At 42.6% G+C, this 15,438-nt stretch overlaps 1 protein-coding gene across 1 annotated transcript in view; it reads left to right on the forward strand.

Annotated features, from left to right (window-relative positions):
- MALRD1 (MAM and LDL receptor class A domain containing 1) overlaps positions 1 to 12,897 on the forward strand; it is a 464,614-nt gene extending 451,717 nt beyond the window's left edge. The window contains exons 36-38 of the mRNA XM_089693696.1: positions 3,577 to 3,652; positions 5,576 to 5,638; positions 12,184 to 12,897. Of these exons, the coding sequence (XP_089549822.1) occupies positions 3,577 to 3,652; positions 5,576 to 5,638; positions 12,184 to 12,255 (211 nt within the window). The 3' untranslated portion in view covers positions 12,256 to 12,897. The remainder of the gene's footprint in view (positions 1 to 3,576; positions 3,653 to 5,575; positions 5,639 to 12,183) is intronic.
- Positions 12,898 to 15,438: the final 2,541 nt, after the last annotated feature.

Here is a 15,438-nt window from a genome sequence, read left to right on the forward strand (position 1 = left end):
TACAATAATGTACCATACGCTGTAGGGTGAACCATCTTTATCAGGGCTTCCTCAAGACCTAAACATTATTTAAATAGTATTTAAGGGGTAAAAATATTGAGAAAGGCTGGTGTAAAATATTGATAAAACAAAAAGGTAACATAGATATGAAAATATGCATGCATTATTATTAATTTGCAATTTTAAAGTGTTTGCATTAAAAAACAGATATTTTAATTTAATGATTATGTCACAATGAAATGGGAGGGCCAGCACATGCTGACAGGAATGAAGAAGAGGTATCATCTCATTAGTATGTTCCAGGTAGGCCCAGAGCAAAAAAAAAAATAAGCGCAGGGTCGACATGACTAGGGGGAATAGAGGGACAATAGAGGGTTAAATTATGAGAAGGAAGTTTTGGGGATTAAGGCTTACATTATTGGATGGGGGATGTTGGGGAGGGTCTCCCAGGGAGGAAAGGAGGGTCTATCCTCAAGAAGTCCAGTGGGGGAAGCTAGGAAGAAGAAGAAGCTTCCCACCCTCCCTCCCTTTCGTGCTTTGGTTTGGATTGTCACGGCAGCCTTGGAAGTGGTTGGTCTTTGGAGGAGGAAAGAATTCTGTATGGAGACAGATTTGGGACCCATCAGTGGTTTGGGGACCTCGGTAAATTCCATTAAACAAGAGGTTAACTCGGAATAGGTAAAATGGTGAACACTGTGGATAAGTAGGGTTATCCCCAAGCTGGTGTGTTGCAACTGGGGATAAGTAGGATTGTCCCTGAGCCGGTGGGTTGTGGCTGGGGGCCTAACTTGAAGGAATGTTTTCTGAAAAAGTGAAGTTGGGTTTATGGCCCTCAAAAGACCACCACATTTTCATCTGTTGATAATTTGGAATGTTATGTTATCTATGTTAAAATAATTTATTGGTTAATAAAAGGCTGCTATGGCTATTTTGACTCCAGAAACTTGTTTGTGGATTTTGTATAGCTGGGATGGTGGAGGGTTGGCCTAGCAGGCTTGGTTAGGTTGGAAGGCGTATATTCTACCCTTGTCATGGACTTGTCCAATCAGTGAGCTGGCATTGTATTCTGGATCAAGCCATTCTGCTGCAGTTGAGATCCATGGCCTGGTTGCAATGCCTTGCAGGGATGTATGGATCATTTATTCTTAGAATGTGCTCTTTGGTTAGTAAAAGGTAGAATTTTAATGTGCTTGTGTATAATTTTCTATTTCATGAATATACAGATGCACACAGACTCATCTTGGAGTTTATTTCCACATACATTTGCTGATACAGTTGATAATATGTTAGATTAACCTGTAGATAAAGAAGACCTTGTATGAAAACATAATATGATTGCAGCCAAATCCACATTTCCTATTTAGGTTCAATAAATAATTGAAATGCAAGGTTGAATAGTTGAAATGCAAGGTAACAGATTTAAAAGTATGCATGCACTATTATTAATTTTTTGTTTTAAAGTGTTTGCATTTAAAAACAGATACTTTAGTTTTAATTTAATGATTATGTCACAGTAAAATGGGAGGGCCAGAAATCTAAGCTATTTAGGCTCTATATCAGTGTCAGGAACATGCTGACAAGAGGGGAGCAGAGGTATGATCTCATCAGTATGCAATCAGTGGGCTGGGGTTGTGTTCTGGATCAAGCCGTTCTGCTGCAGTGGAGATCCATGGCCTGGCTGCAATGCCTTGCAGGGATGTCTGGATCACAAAACTGACTGAACAGATTTACAACTGTGGCAGGAAACATGCTTCATATATATACATTTACAGTTGCAAGAAAAAGTATGTGAACCCCTTAGGATTACGTGGAGTTTTGCATGAATTGGGCATAAAATGTGCTCTGAACGTCATCTAAGTCACAACAATAGAAGAACACAGTCTGCTGAACATAATACTACACAAACATTAGATGTTGCCATGGTTTAATTGCACATAACATGTAAACATTCACAGTGCAGGGAGGAAAAAGTATGTGAGGCCCTAGCTTAATGACTTCTCCCAGAGCTAATTGGAGCCAGGAGTGAGCCAACCTTGACTCCAATCAGTGTGATGATATTGGATGTGTTGCTGACAGCTGTCCTGCCCTTAAAAAACACACACCTGTTTTGGGCTTACTGATTTCAAGAAGCACTGTCTGATGTGAACCATGCCTCGCAGAAAAGAGCTCTTAGAAGACCTACCATCAAGAATTGTTGACTTGCATGAAGCTGGAAAGGGTTACAAAAGTATTTCCAAAAGCCTTGATGTTCATGTGTCCACGGTAAGACAGACTGTCTACAAATGGAGAAAGTTTAGCACTGTTGCTACTCTCCCTAGGCGTGGTCGTCCTGTAAAAATGACTGCAAGAGCACAGCGCAGAATGCTGCATCAGGTAAAGAAGAATCCCAAAGTGTCAGCTAAAGACCTACAGAAATCTCTGGCACATGCTAACATTTTTGTTGACACATCTACAATAAGGAAAACATTAAACAAGAATGGAGTACATGGGAGGACACCACGGAGGAAGCCATTGCTGTCCAAAAAGAATATTGCAGCACGTTTGAAGTTTGCAAAAGAGCACCTGGATGTTCCACAGCACTACTGGCAAAATATACTGTGGACAGATGAAACCAAGATTGAGTTGTTTGGGAAGAACACACAACACTATGTGTGGAGAAAAAAAGGCACAGCGCACCAACATCAAAACCTCATCCCCACTGTAAAACATGGCGGAGGGAGCATCACGGTTTGGGGCTGCTTTGCTGCCTCAGGGCCTGGATGGATTGTTGTCATTGATGGGAAAATGAATTCCAGAGTTTATCAAGACATTTTGCAGGAAAACGTACGACCATCTGTCCGCCAACTGAAGCTCCGCAGAGGATGGGTGATGCAACAGGACAATGACCCAAAGCATACAAGTAATTCAACAAAACAATGGCTGCAACAGCACAGAATATGCCTTCTGGAGTGGCCCAGTCAGAGTCCTGATCTCAACCCGATTGAAATGCTGTGGCATGACCTTAAGAGAGCGATTCACACCAGACATCCCAAGAATATTACTACACTGAAACAGTTTTGTGAAGAGGAGTAGTCCAAAATTACTCCAGATCGTTGTGCAGGTCTGATCTGCAACTACAGGAAACGTTTGGTTGAGGTTATTGCTGCCAAAGGAGGGTCAACCAGTTATTAAGTCCAAAGGTTCACATACTTTTTCCTCCCTGCACTGTGAATGTTTACATGTTATGTGCAATTAAACCATGGCAACATCTAATGTTTGTGTAGTATTATGTTCAGCAGACTGTGTTCTTCTATTGTTGTGACTTAGATGACGTTCAGAGCACATTTTATGCCCAATTCATGCAAAACTCCATGTAATCCCAAGGGGTTCACATACTTTTTCTTGCAACTGTATACTGTGTATTTTGCTGCTTGCCCGGAGTTCAGCATTAAAGCAAGCTATATGTTGCATACCTCTTGGTGAGGTCATTTACATAGCATAGAACATTTTTTCGACTCATGTTAAAATGACTCGCCCTTTAAAACGTCACGACTCTGTAATTAAAATTAATGTTTTTTTTTCCTTTTTTTCCACTAGGAGACATAAAGGCAATATTACCGGTGGGTTTACCAATCCAAATTATGCAGGAGGCAGCATGACTTCAGAGAACGAGGTACATAAAATCTTTATCAGCCATTACAGTGCACTTGCTTTGAGCCATGCCAAAGCAAAACAGCAAAGCTCCCACTCTTATTTATTCCTGGAATGTGCTCTTTGGTTAGTAAAAGGTAGAATTTCAATGTGCTTGTGTATAATTGTCTATTCCATGAACATAGAGATGAACACAAACTCATACTGGAGTTTGTAGGATGCTATGGGGCCTGTGGACATGGGGAGCCCATTGAAGTGCCCATTATTTAGGTCTGCAACCATAAGGTGTCTTGGCCCCTCTGTCCTTTTGCTATAAAAAGCTTCATTAAACCAACTGTGTTTTTTCTTCTCTTGTCTTCCATAAAATTAAAACCCTTATCTTCACTGCCCTTACATGTGCATGACCTTACACTTTAGGATGGCTGATTCCATGGGATCTACACAGGGGACAAGCCTATGTTTAGCCTATGTTTAAAGTGTTACTAAACCCAAGACCCTGCATTCACTCTATCTCGTCTCCCACAGTACACAGAACATGGAAGTGCAATTATTTTAGTAAATATAAACTGCTAAATACCTTTTTTCATCAGCAGTTAGAGCAGTCTTGTGACTTCTATCTGTGTCCAACCAATTAACATTTTGCTATGGAGCCCCATGATTCGAAATGAGACATTTGATAATATGTTTTATGTTTTTGGTGTAATGAGCTTGTCCCTTTGCACTCTATAATACTCTTTCCATTTAGTATTCAAAGGATGCCATGCTGCTAAAAGCCTGTGTTGATGGGCTTTTGTTTGCATCAAAACTGAGGCTTGAACCAAGTTAATACAGCTTAGAAGGAGGTCACCTGTCAGTGAAGCTGCATGCGCCCATCAACACAACCCAAAAGCTCATCAACACAGGCCCTAAGGCAGACCAGTTCCCTTGCCTAATGGTTACAGATCATGTGATCATCTTTCTCTCTTCTCCACCAACCCAAAAGCTGCATCACAGGTCTCTGTCAGTCTAAGGTAAATTGGCCTTTTCCCAAACTGGCCATGCTGTGTGTACAGGTAGAGTCCAGTAAGTCCAGTGTATCACTTTTCCTGCTGTGTGCCCATACGTGTAAATTAAAACAAGCTGCTTGTTATGAGGGCACTTGTGTGTGCTCATTCCTGAGCCCCACTCTGTGTCCATAAGACACACAGAGCAGAGCACCCCATTGCTCCCTCCTCACTGGTTTTGATTGACAGCAGCAGGAACCAATGGATCCCTCTACTGTGACTGAGCCAAAGAGGAGAGAGAGGGGCAGCAGAGCCTCTACTCTTGTGCACATCGCTGGATTCAGATCAGGCTCAGGTAAGTATTGGAGGGGGAAGCTGCACAGTGAAGGTATTTTACCTTCATGCATGAAGCAAAAACCCTCAGCCAGGGGTGGACTGACAACTCATGGGGCCCCCGGGCAATAGGGGATCATGGGGCCCCTGTGTCCTCGCCCACACTCAAAAAAGCCTATGAAAAAGGTGCCAGGGGCATCTCATGGGGCCCCCTACTGACCCCTGGGCCCTCAGGCAGTGCCCAAGTTTCCAAATGGTCAGTCCGCCCCTGCCCTCAGCCTTCAGAACCATTTTGATCTTGGTGTGTTACAGTTTTCTGTCTCCCAAGCTCTTCCCATGCTGGGAGCTCTTAGACAAGTTTCTGTCCTTATTTCACCTAGAGTTCTGCTATACAACAACCAAAGTACCCCAAGACGGTTGTTCTAGACCGCCATTGGGACCTGATCCGAGGTCTTTTCTGCAAGGAGCTCTCCTTTCTCCTATCAGGCAGTCCCAGACAGCTCTACAAATGAAATATTTACATGTTTTAGGATATGTATGCCTTTTTTCTTGCATTTAAATTAACTATTTTCAGTAATGTGATGTAATTGGTTTTACTGAATACATATATTATATGATTTTCTTCATAGTTTTTTGAAACTGAGCACCCCAATGTTCACATCAGTGTTTTTCCATGGTCATCTACCCACAAGGTAGGTTTCTCAAATTTTTCTCTATCTATCTATCTATCTATCTATCTATCTATCTATCTATCTATCTATCTATCATCTTAAAACAGAGAATTTAGGTAATCGTTTCTTCTATTTTTTTTACGCCTTTGCTCATGTAAAGTGAAACATAAATAGATAGTCTTGCCAAAACAAGCATTTCAGTTTCTGGTGAATGCTGGAGGGATAAGTGATCAATTTCTTACATCTTTTGAGGACTCCAGTGACAATACCTGATGCAACCGCATTGAAGGACTCCTACTTTTCCTGTTTAATTTTATTACTTATAGTATCCCTAATTTCAAAGAAGTGGGAACACCCAAAGGGGTATATGAGCAATCTGTACCCCAAGGAGTATGTTATAACTATGGCAGGGTGATCGTGTTACCAGAACCTACAAGAAAAAAAAATTGTAGAGGGTAATCATTCCACCAAGCTTCACCTACAATTTATTTATTTCAGGTACTTATATAGCGCCGTCAATTTACGCAGCACTTTACATATATATTGTACATTCACATCAGTCCCTGACCCTCAAGGGGTGTACAATCTAAGGTCCCTAACTTACATTCATACATACACATACTAGGGCCAATTTAGACAGGATCCAATTGGACCTACCAGTATGTCTTTGGAGTGTGGGAGGAAACCGGAGTACCCTGAGGAAACCCACGCAGGCACAGGGAGAACATGCAAACTCCAGGCAGGTGGTGCCATGGCTGGGATGAAAATATCACTTGTGGGTGGACTGACTCTTTAAAGTGGGAGTAAACTCCCATTGGACATTTGTAACTACAGGTAAGCTTATAATAAAGCTTACCTATAGGTACAAGAAATATCTCCTAAACATGCACCGTTTAGGAGATATTCAGTGTTCCTGCAGTTGGTGATGTCACCGGCGCATGCACTCTGAAGGAACAGCATATCCATATGCCATTCCTTCAGAGATCTGTGCCACAGCCAACATTCCCCCGCGCATGCAGACAGAAGACTGGGTGAAAATGGAAGCCCAAGGCTAAGTCCTGCCAACTGCCATTCTTCTGTCCAGTGAGACTGTCTCAGGGACTAGTAAGGGCATTCTTTTTGGACTGGGGAGGGTGGCAGTAACTGGAACCAGGGGAATGGGCATTTGACCCAACTGGCCCTCTTGTGTACATCTCTTGTGTACAAATATAAGGACAAGAGATTGTAAGCTTTTTTGAGGCAGGGAATGGTGTGAATGTCTATGTATCCTGTAAAAAATAATTATGCAAAATAAATACAAACCATCTGAAGACTGTAAGAAAAATAACCCTCCTCGCTGTTACTTTGTTTCAATCTGGTCGTGCTTGTCTGTTGACAGACCTGTTTAATAACAACAATCTATGAATGTTTGCAAAATGCACTAACCTATAGCCATATTCACTGGCACATTTAAAGAACGTGAAAGAGGCCAAACATGGCAAGATTCCAAGGTGCAGACAATATAATGAGTAATATACCGATGCTGATAGTAATAACAGGTTTCTAGGCACACTTTTTCCTACTTCAGTGCCGTACAAGTGTTCTTAGCTAAAACTGGAGATTTCCTTCAATCAGCCGCTCTTTGACAGGCCATTCCTCTGGAATACAAATAAAAGAACTGAGAGGGTGTACTTGCCATTGTCAGCACAGTACCACAGAGACATGAAACTACGTACGATACAAGATCTGCATTACATGTTTCTACCTGGCTCGTCTCTGATGTTCTCCTTCTCTCGCCTGTTTGCATGAATGTTAGACTGTGAATTGTAATTGAAAAGGCAACTGGGGAATTGCTTCCAGCACACAGATTAGAAACAAGAACTTGAAGGCTTGAGCAAGAAGAGGGAGAGATTTTTATCTGAAGAGGGACAGGCGTGATACCTATGGTCACTTAGCCAGCAAATTATGCTGTACTGTAAAATAATAAACCACTTGTGGAAAGAAGCCATACAGAATAACAAATCTGAAAAAATCAAGGGAGCAGCAGCTTAGCGGGCCAATGTATACTTCCTTGCCATGGAAAAAGGAATGCCAAATTAGAGAACTATAACTAGAAATGCCAAATTATAGAAGAGTACCTGTTTGTCCATCCTGTACATTAAAATAATTCCCATCACTGAGATGTGAGCCATTCCAAAAGAAAAAGAAAATATTAAGATGTACTTATATAGAACTCCAGACAAACAGCAAAACTCACATCAAATACAAAAAAAAATCCTATCTATCTATCTATCTATCTATCTATCTATCTATCTATCTATCTATCTATCTATCTTTCCCTCCAAACAGTATCAAAATTTGATTGATTATAAAATCAGTATTCATTAATTCCTGGTTCAGTTGACCGTCACAATTGCACCTCCTGGGCACTTCGGAATCCGCACATTATGGAGGAACATCATGTTTAATTTACCAGGAGCGATGGTGGGGTGTGGCTTGCTGTTTGCTTGAACATGCCACATATTCAAGAAGATTTTGGAGATGAGGATTTTTATTTCCAACAAGATGGGGCGCCTCCACACTATTTTTGTGATGTAAGGACCTATCTTGATGAGAATCTACCTGTCACGGTGTGCCGTCACCCTCCCCCCCCCTCCCCCCTTGCCGCATCCTCATCCTACACAGCCTCGGAAGCCAGGCTGTGCAGGATGGGACCCCCCACCAGGAGACCCCAGTGACAGGCCGCCAGGGTGTCTCCGCGCGCCCCAGCGGGCACGGCGAGGGCACAAGGCATTCCTGCGCTCTGTGTTCACCAGAGACAAAGGCCGCGCTCCTTCAGTGCAGCCCGAGTCGAGGGGACGTGCCTTGTTGCCCCGGCAATGTGGCGCTGGGCCGGCCATTGCCGGGACAACCCAGAAGCGTCCAGGGAGCTTTAAAAGGCCGGTGTGAGAGAGTGTGAGCCGGCCACTCTCTTCCTCCCGCTGCTGTCCCTGGGGCCACCGCTGTCGTGGGAGGTCCGGGTGGGGACCGGGCCTCCGCAGGCATCCCTGCAGCGTGCTCTGCATGAGCCCCCTCACCCAAGGTCAGACCCCACGGTCATGACCCCCGCTGCTGTCCCTTGCCGCTGGGCAGTCACGAAGGGAGCCCAGCTGAGGCGGGACCCTCGTGACCAGGCTCTGCTTGGGACCCCCCAAGCCTAGGGGGAGATCACCTGCCTGCTGCCTGAGACCCCAGTTCAGGGGTAGATTGCCTGCCTGTTGCCCGAGGCCCCAGTCCAGGGGTAGGTTACCTGCCTGTTGCCCGAGACCCCAGTCTAGGGGTAGATTGCCTGCCTGTTGCCTGAGACCCTAGTCCGGGGGTAGATCATCTGCCTGTTGCCCGAGACCCCAGTCCAGGGGTGGATTGCCTGCCTGTCGCCGGAGACCCCAGCCTAGGAGGGAGATTGTTCGGCTGCTGCCGAAGACCCCAGTCCAAAGGGGGGAGACTGCACAAGCCAGCCTGCCTGAGACCCCTCGCTTGTCCATGACCTCCAACAGGTATCTGTGTCTTACTTGCTTATGCCTGGGGGACCAGACACCCTGTTGGATCCATGGGCACATGCTTTCCCATTTTACCTGAACTGCTTCTGTGATGATGATCCCGTTTTACCCGAACTGTTCCTGTGATGACCCCCTGCCCCCCTATGGGATTACAATCTGCCACAGAGACTCTTCCTTTGCCCTTGGTGCTGGACTACAAGTATTTTAGCCCCCTCCTCGCTGTCACCCCCCCGATTGGGGAGACCACCCGTGCCAGGAACCGTCCCTAGTGTGTGCACAGATCACCCTTCCTGCCATTTCCCCATTGAGTGACTGTCATTTTGTTGTCTCAATAAAGCTTTGTGCGTTTCCCATCTTCTTTGTGTTTTCTGTCCTGCCTATGCTTCCGTCACACTACCAAACAGAGGGTTTGGGTGATGAGGTTCAGTAGAATACCCTCTGCATTCACCAGATTTCACGCCACTGGACTTTTTTTTATGGGGATTCCTAAAAGATAAACTTTATGCTACAAAACCGGCGACAGTTGATGAATTAAGAGTAGACATTGAAAGAGAATGCAGCCAAACAGCAAACAAAATGATTCTCAATGTTTGTGATTCTATTGCTTTGTGTTATCAGCAATGCCTAGACCGGAATAGTCATCAGTTTGAGAGCAGGTGCTAAGAATAAATAAAAAGCACATTTACAGTAGGTATTTTATTTTAAAACTTGAAAGTGAACTGTATGGTAATAAATACTGACATTATGATCATTTGTGTATACATTTTTGGGGCACCCTACAGTATATATACTATATATATATATATATATATATACACTGCTCAAAAAAATTAAAGGAACACTTTGAAAATACATCAGATCTCAATCGAGAAAAATATCATCCTGGATATCTATACTGATATGGACTGGGTAATATGTTAGGAACATAAGGATGCCCCATCGTTTGATAGAAAAATTAAAATTATCAACCTACAGAAGACTGAATTCAAAGACTGAAAATCAAAGTGAAAAAATGATGCAGCAGGCTAGTCCATTTTGCTGTAATTTCATTGCAGCAACTTACAATGGTACTCAGTAGTTTGTATGGCCCCCACGTGCTTGTATGCACACCTGACAACATCAGGCATGCTTCAAATGAGACGATGGATGGTGTCCTGAGGTATTTAGTCCCACATCTTGACCAGGGCATCACTGAACTCCAGGACAGTCTGAGGTGCAACCAGGCAGCGTCGGATGGACTGAAACAGGATATCTGTGTTCTATTGGATTTAGGTCAGGTGAGCATGGGGGCCATTCAATGGTATCAATTCCTTCATCCTCCAGGAACTGCCTGCATACTCTCACCACATGAGGCCAGGCATTGTCATGCACCAGAAGGAACCCAGGACCCACTGCACCAGCGTAGGGTCTGACAATGGGTTCAAGGATTTCATATCAATACCTAATGACAGGGTGCCATTGTCTAGCTTGTAGAAGTCTGTGCATCCCTTCATGGATATGCCTCCCCAGACCATCACTGACTCACCACAAAACAGTCATGCCGATCAATGTTACAGGCAGCGTAATGTTCTCCACGGCTTCTCCAGACACTTTCATGTCTGTCACATGTGCTCAGGGTGAGCCTGCTCATATCTGTGAAAATCACAGGGTTCCAATGGAGGACCTGACAATTCTGATGTTCAATGGCAAATGCCAATCTAGCTCTGTGGTGCAGGACAGTGAGCACAGGGACCACTAGTGGCCCTCAGGCCACCCTCATGAAGTCTGTTTTTGATTGGTCAGAGGCATACACACCAGTGGTCTGCTGGAGGTCATTTTGTAGGGCTCTGGCAGTGCTCATCCTGGTCCTCCTTGCACAAAAGATCAGATACCAGTCCTGCTGATGGGTTAAGGACCTTCTACAACCCTGTCCAGCTCACCTAGAATAACTGCCTGTCTTCTGGAATCTCCTCCATGCTCTTGAGACTGTGCTGGGAGACACAGCAAACCTTCTGACAATGGCATGTATTGATATGCCATCCTGGAGGAGTTGGACTGCCTGTGCAACCTCTGTAGGGTCCAGGTATTGCCTCATGCTACCAGTACTGACACTGACCCTGGGCAAATGCAGAAATGATAAGTAGGGAATAAAATGCCAATGGCCTCCACCTGCAAACCCAATCTTGTTTTGGGGGGGTCGTCTCATTGTTGCCCATCTAGTGCACCTGTTGTTAATTTCAGAAACACCAAAGCTGATTAACAACCCCCTCTGCTACTTAACTGACCAGATCAGTATACCAGGAGTTTAACTGACTTGATGCTATACTCTGATTAAAGAGTGTCCCTTAAATTTTTTTGAGCAGTGTATATATATATATATATATATATATATATATATATATGCTGATCTGAGATAAAGGATGGGGATGAAGTTGTACTATATTATAGGTCGTTGCTTTTTTCGTGCAGCAAACCTGTAAAGTTTAAACCAAGAGTTTGTGATTTGTTAACTTTGCAAATCCTGGGCATCATGAACCCATGATAGCAGTGAAACTAAACCTCATCCCTAGTCATGAGTAAAAATCATAATGGGTCAAAGTGTGTTCTCTAATGACAAGAAAAACTCTTGTTTAAATTTACTTGAGATCTATATTTTGAGTTTGTTGTAATAAGAACATTTTTTGGCAATCACACAAGTTTAAACTACAGTCTGTCATATTGGAGGACAGTAGGACACTCACACCAGCTCAACAAGTTTTGAACAAATTCCTTCCTACTTTTAACTACACACAAAATGGCAACCGTCCCATATAACCAGCCTTAGCAGTAAGGTGAACATGGAAGGGCAATGCACATCACAAACAAACCCTGTCTAACAGTTTGCATTAAAAGCAGAGGGTTCCTTCCTACTTTTAAACCAGAGCTGAACACAAATAATCCAAGCTCCTCATCACTGGGTTATGGTTGGACTAACTAGATCCATCTATGTATTTGATTATCAGAATATGGAAATGTTTTATGACATTGAAAAGTTAAATTTGCTTTTCTGTTCCTTTTTTTATCTTCTAGACTTCGAAGAAACCTTGGAATGCCTTTTCATTCTCCAACCCCCTGTACGGGAAGAACGAGGACGATGCCTAATATCGATGCTGCCGTAATCTTATGTGCTGAATTGGTCCAGGGCAAAAATTATAATATAATTCACAGCCTCTGTGACTGTGGGTATAACTTGTTATTAAAGAGACTGAATAGAAGGTAATAAATGCATTTGGAGATAGGTAAAATAATACACGTCACTCACCTATAGCTAAAAACTGTCCTATCAGAGCCTGGACAAGAAATTGCAGAGTGGTTCATCTTTGCAGCATATTACCCTTCTTTCTAGGTTCTTATAAAGCTGAAGAAGAAAATGTATAACATGGCATATGCATGTTGAATGGAATTGGCATAGTTTTAAAGGGTAGCTGTACAATTTGTTCATCACACAGGAAAGTTCTGTTTTTTTTTTTCCAATGTTATACAATGGTTGTGCTTTACTGTTCCTTCTCACAAGGCAAGTCTATCAGTCCACCAACTCACTGAAAACAAAACAATCCCTGTTTAGCTGATATCTTATCTCAACTCTTGTTAAAAGAGAGCATTATTACACTTAGCCTGTGAGAGCGCCATCTACTGACTAATCTACAAATCTCTGTATTTAATACCATTTGAAAAGTATGGAAACAAGTTTGTAAAATTTTAAAAGTCACATTAAAAGTTAAATTAAAGCAAACACTACAGTAATTGCTAAAAAATGTGCTCATTGAAATACACTTCCTTTTGAAAGTATAAAATTGTATCTTAATTTAAGCCTTGCTTTTTTATGAAGTCACACAGCATGAAAAGCAAAGAATACGGCACCTATTTTTTTTAAGTGTATGAGCTTATAGAAAAGCTGTGCTGTGCCACACAGCATTGTGTTTCTGGTGTCCAGCACCCAACAGTCCCCCTGCGCTGTGTTCCAGTCAACAATGCTTATGCTTCCTGAGCAGTGCTGTTGAGTGGAATACTGTACAGAGGGTGGGTCAGGCCTATGGAAATCCAGATCTCTGTGTGGGATCAACAGTTCAGCTCTCCAGCGTGCTGCCTGTGTCTGCATAGGCTTACATTTTATGCAGCCAGACTACCCTTGAGGTTTCAGTTGGGCTTTAACAGCAGCATAGCATCCTGCTGAACTATCTTTGCAAACTTTAATTTAACTTTTTTTTTTACACCTGAGTGGTGGGGTTTTAGGATGGTGGGGGTAGGTGGAAAGACATAGTTTAGTTTACTAAATTTACTAAAATTACCAAATCGGTAAAACCAGAGGAATAGCAAAAAAAAAGTGTGTGTGTGTGTATACAGTGGGGATCGAAAGTTTGGGCACCCCAGCTAAAAATTTGTATTAATGTGCATAAAGAAGCCAAGGAAAGATGGAAAAATCTCCAAAAGGCATCAAATTACAGATTAGACATTCTTATAATATGTCAACAAAAGTTAGATTTTATTTCCATCATTATTTTCATCATCAGACAGCCCAGAAATCTCAAAGAACTGGAAGACTTTTGTAAGGAAGAATGGGCAAAGATACCTCAAACAAGAATTGAAAGACTCTTGGCTGGCTACAAAAAGCATTTACAAGCTGTGATACTTGCCAAAGGGGGCAGTACAAGATATTAACTCTGCAGGGTGCCCAAACTTTTGCAGACGCCATTTTTTTGTTTTCTGTTATTTTGAAAGTGTAAATGATGGAAATAAAATCTAACTTTTGTTGACATATTATAAGAATGTCTAATCTGTAATTTGATGCCTTTTGGAGATTTTTCCATCTTTCCTTGGCTTCTTTATGCACATTAATACAAATTTTTAGCTGGGGTGCCCAAACTTTCGATCCCCACTGTATATATATATATACACACAGCCTCAGCAACTGATTCTCCTTTCTTGTATTGCTTTGATGACATAAATATCTTATATGATGAAAAAAATAAAAAATATCAAAACAATCCTGCCATTTATTAAAGTGCAGCAATCTATAATCATTTACAATGTCTAAAGTGAACTAAATAAAATGTGCACCACACCTTGCCATACATAAACTGCAAAACAAAATAGTTATGCTTAAAAATACTAATGATGAATCAACAAGCAGAGTGTCTGTATGAATGTCCAAAAGAAATTCTTCCAACCGTGAGTTAATAACCACACATTTTATTTAGTGCTCAGATTGTGATATTTGACAACCTACACCTTCACTTCCACACTGTGTTCAAATGCTACACTCACCCAAACTGAGACCGCTAAGTTATAGGAGGTCATATAAGCTCATATCCACTCACACGCCATATACTGGCTGATAAAGATCTTTTGCTCCTCCAACACGCCTGAATAAATTATACTCGGTGCCTGAGATTTCTCCCAGGGTAAAAATCCTTTTCCCTCAATATAACAGAGAAACAGACCCAGTCTTATGCTCTCCGTATAGCTCTATTGAAAAGAAGCACTTAAAAAAATACTCACAAATGATAAGTGATTATGTACTATATATGCAAGAGTACCACTGTAGATAGGGCTGTGGTGCTCAGTCAATGCGTGATGACATCCTTAAAGGGGCAGACCCACATAAGATGAGTCGTAATCTTGGGCATATCTCTTCAGAGATATGCTAGCTGGTTCTGTATTTAGGTAGGGGATCACTGCATGGAGACATATTTCAATTATACTGAATTCTGTCATTTAGCTTTTTTAATACTCTATGGAGTGAAAAAAAACTGGTGGTAGTAAAACGCTGTTTAGTTAATTAATAAATAAGGAGCCCTGAAGACAGTGGGCTGAAAGTGGGAGAAACACTGGCTGGAGCTGCTCTCTGTAGCTGCTGCCCTGTGGTGCTGAACTAGTTAACAGCTATATCAGCAAGAGGAGGGAGCTGATGAGTCAGGCAGCGCTGCACTGTGGGAATTGTAGTCCAAAGGAAAGATGTAATCAAGAGCTTTTGAACTGCATTTCACAGAGAGAAATAACCAGGAGGAGGGGAAAGAGGTGCATTTTTTCAGGCTGTACAGGACACAGCTTCCTCTTGCCATGAGGGAGACACGAGTGTGCATATCACTGTCCTGTGTACACCATCACAGCTGAATATCAGCGGCCTGAGTGGGATCTGGAGAACTGAGTTCAGGGGTGCAAACAGACAGAGTCACCTGGGTGCAGAGTAGAGAAGGGTCTAATCACTGTGTGTGACTGGATGGTGAGCTGTAATATCACTGGGACTGGTGAGCTGCTGCTGTAGGAATTTATTATCTGTTGCTA

Source organism: Staurois parvus, unplaced genomic scaffold (assembly GCF_062004578.1).
Source record: "Staurois parvus isolate SC_StPar_1 unplaced genomic scaffold, SC_StPar_1.0 ptg000636l, whole genome shotgun sequence".
Classification (NCBI taxonomy): Eukaryota; Metazoa; Chordata; class Amphibia; order Anura; family Ranidae; genus Staurois; species Staurois parvus.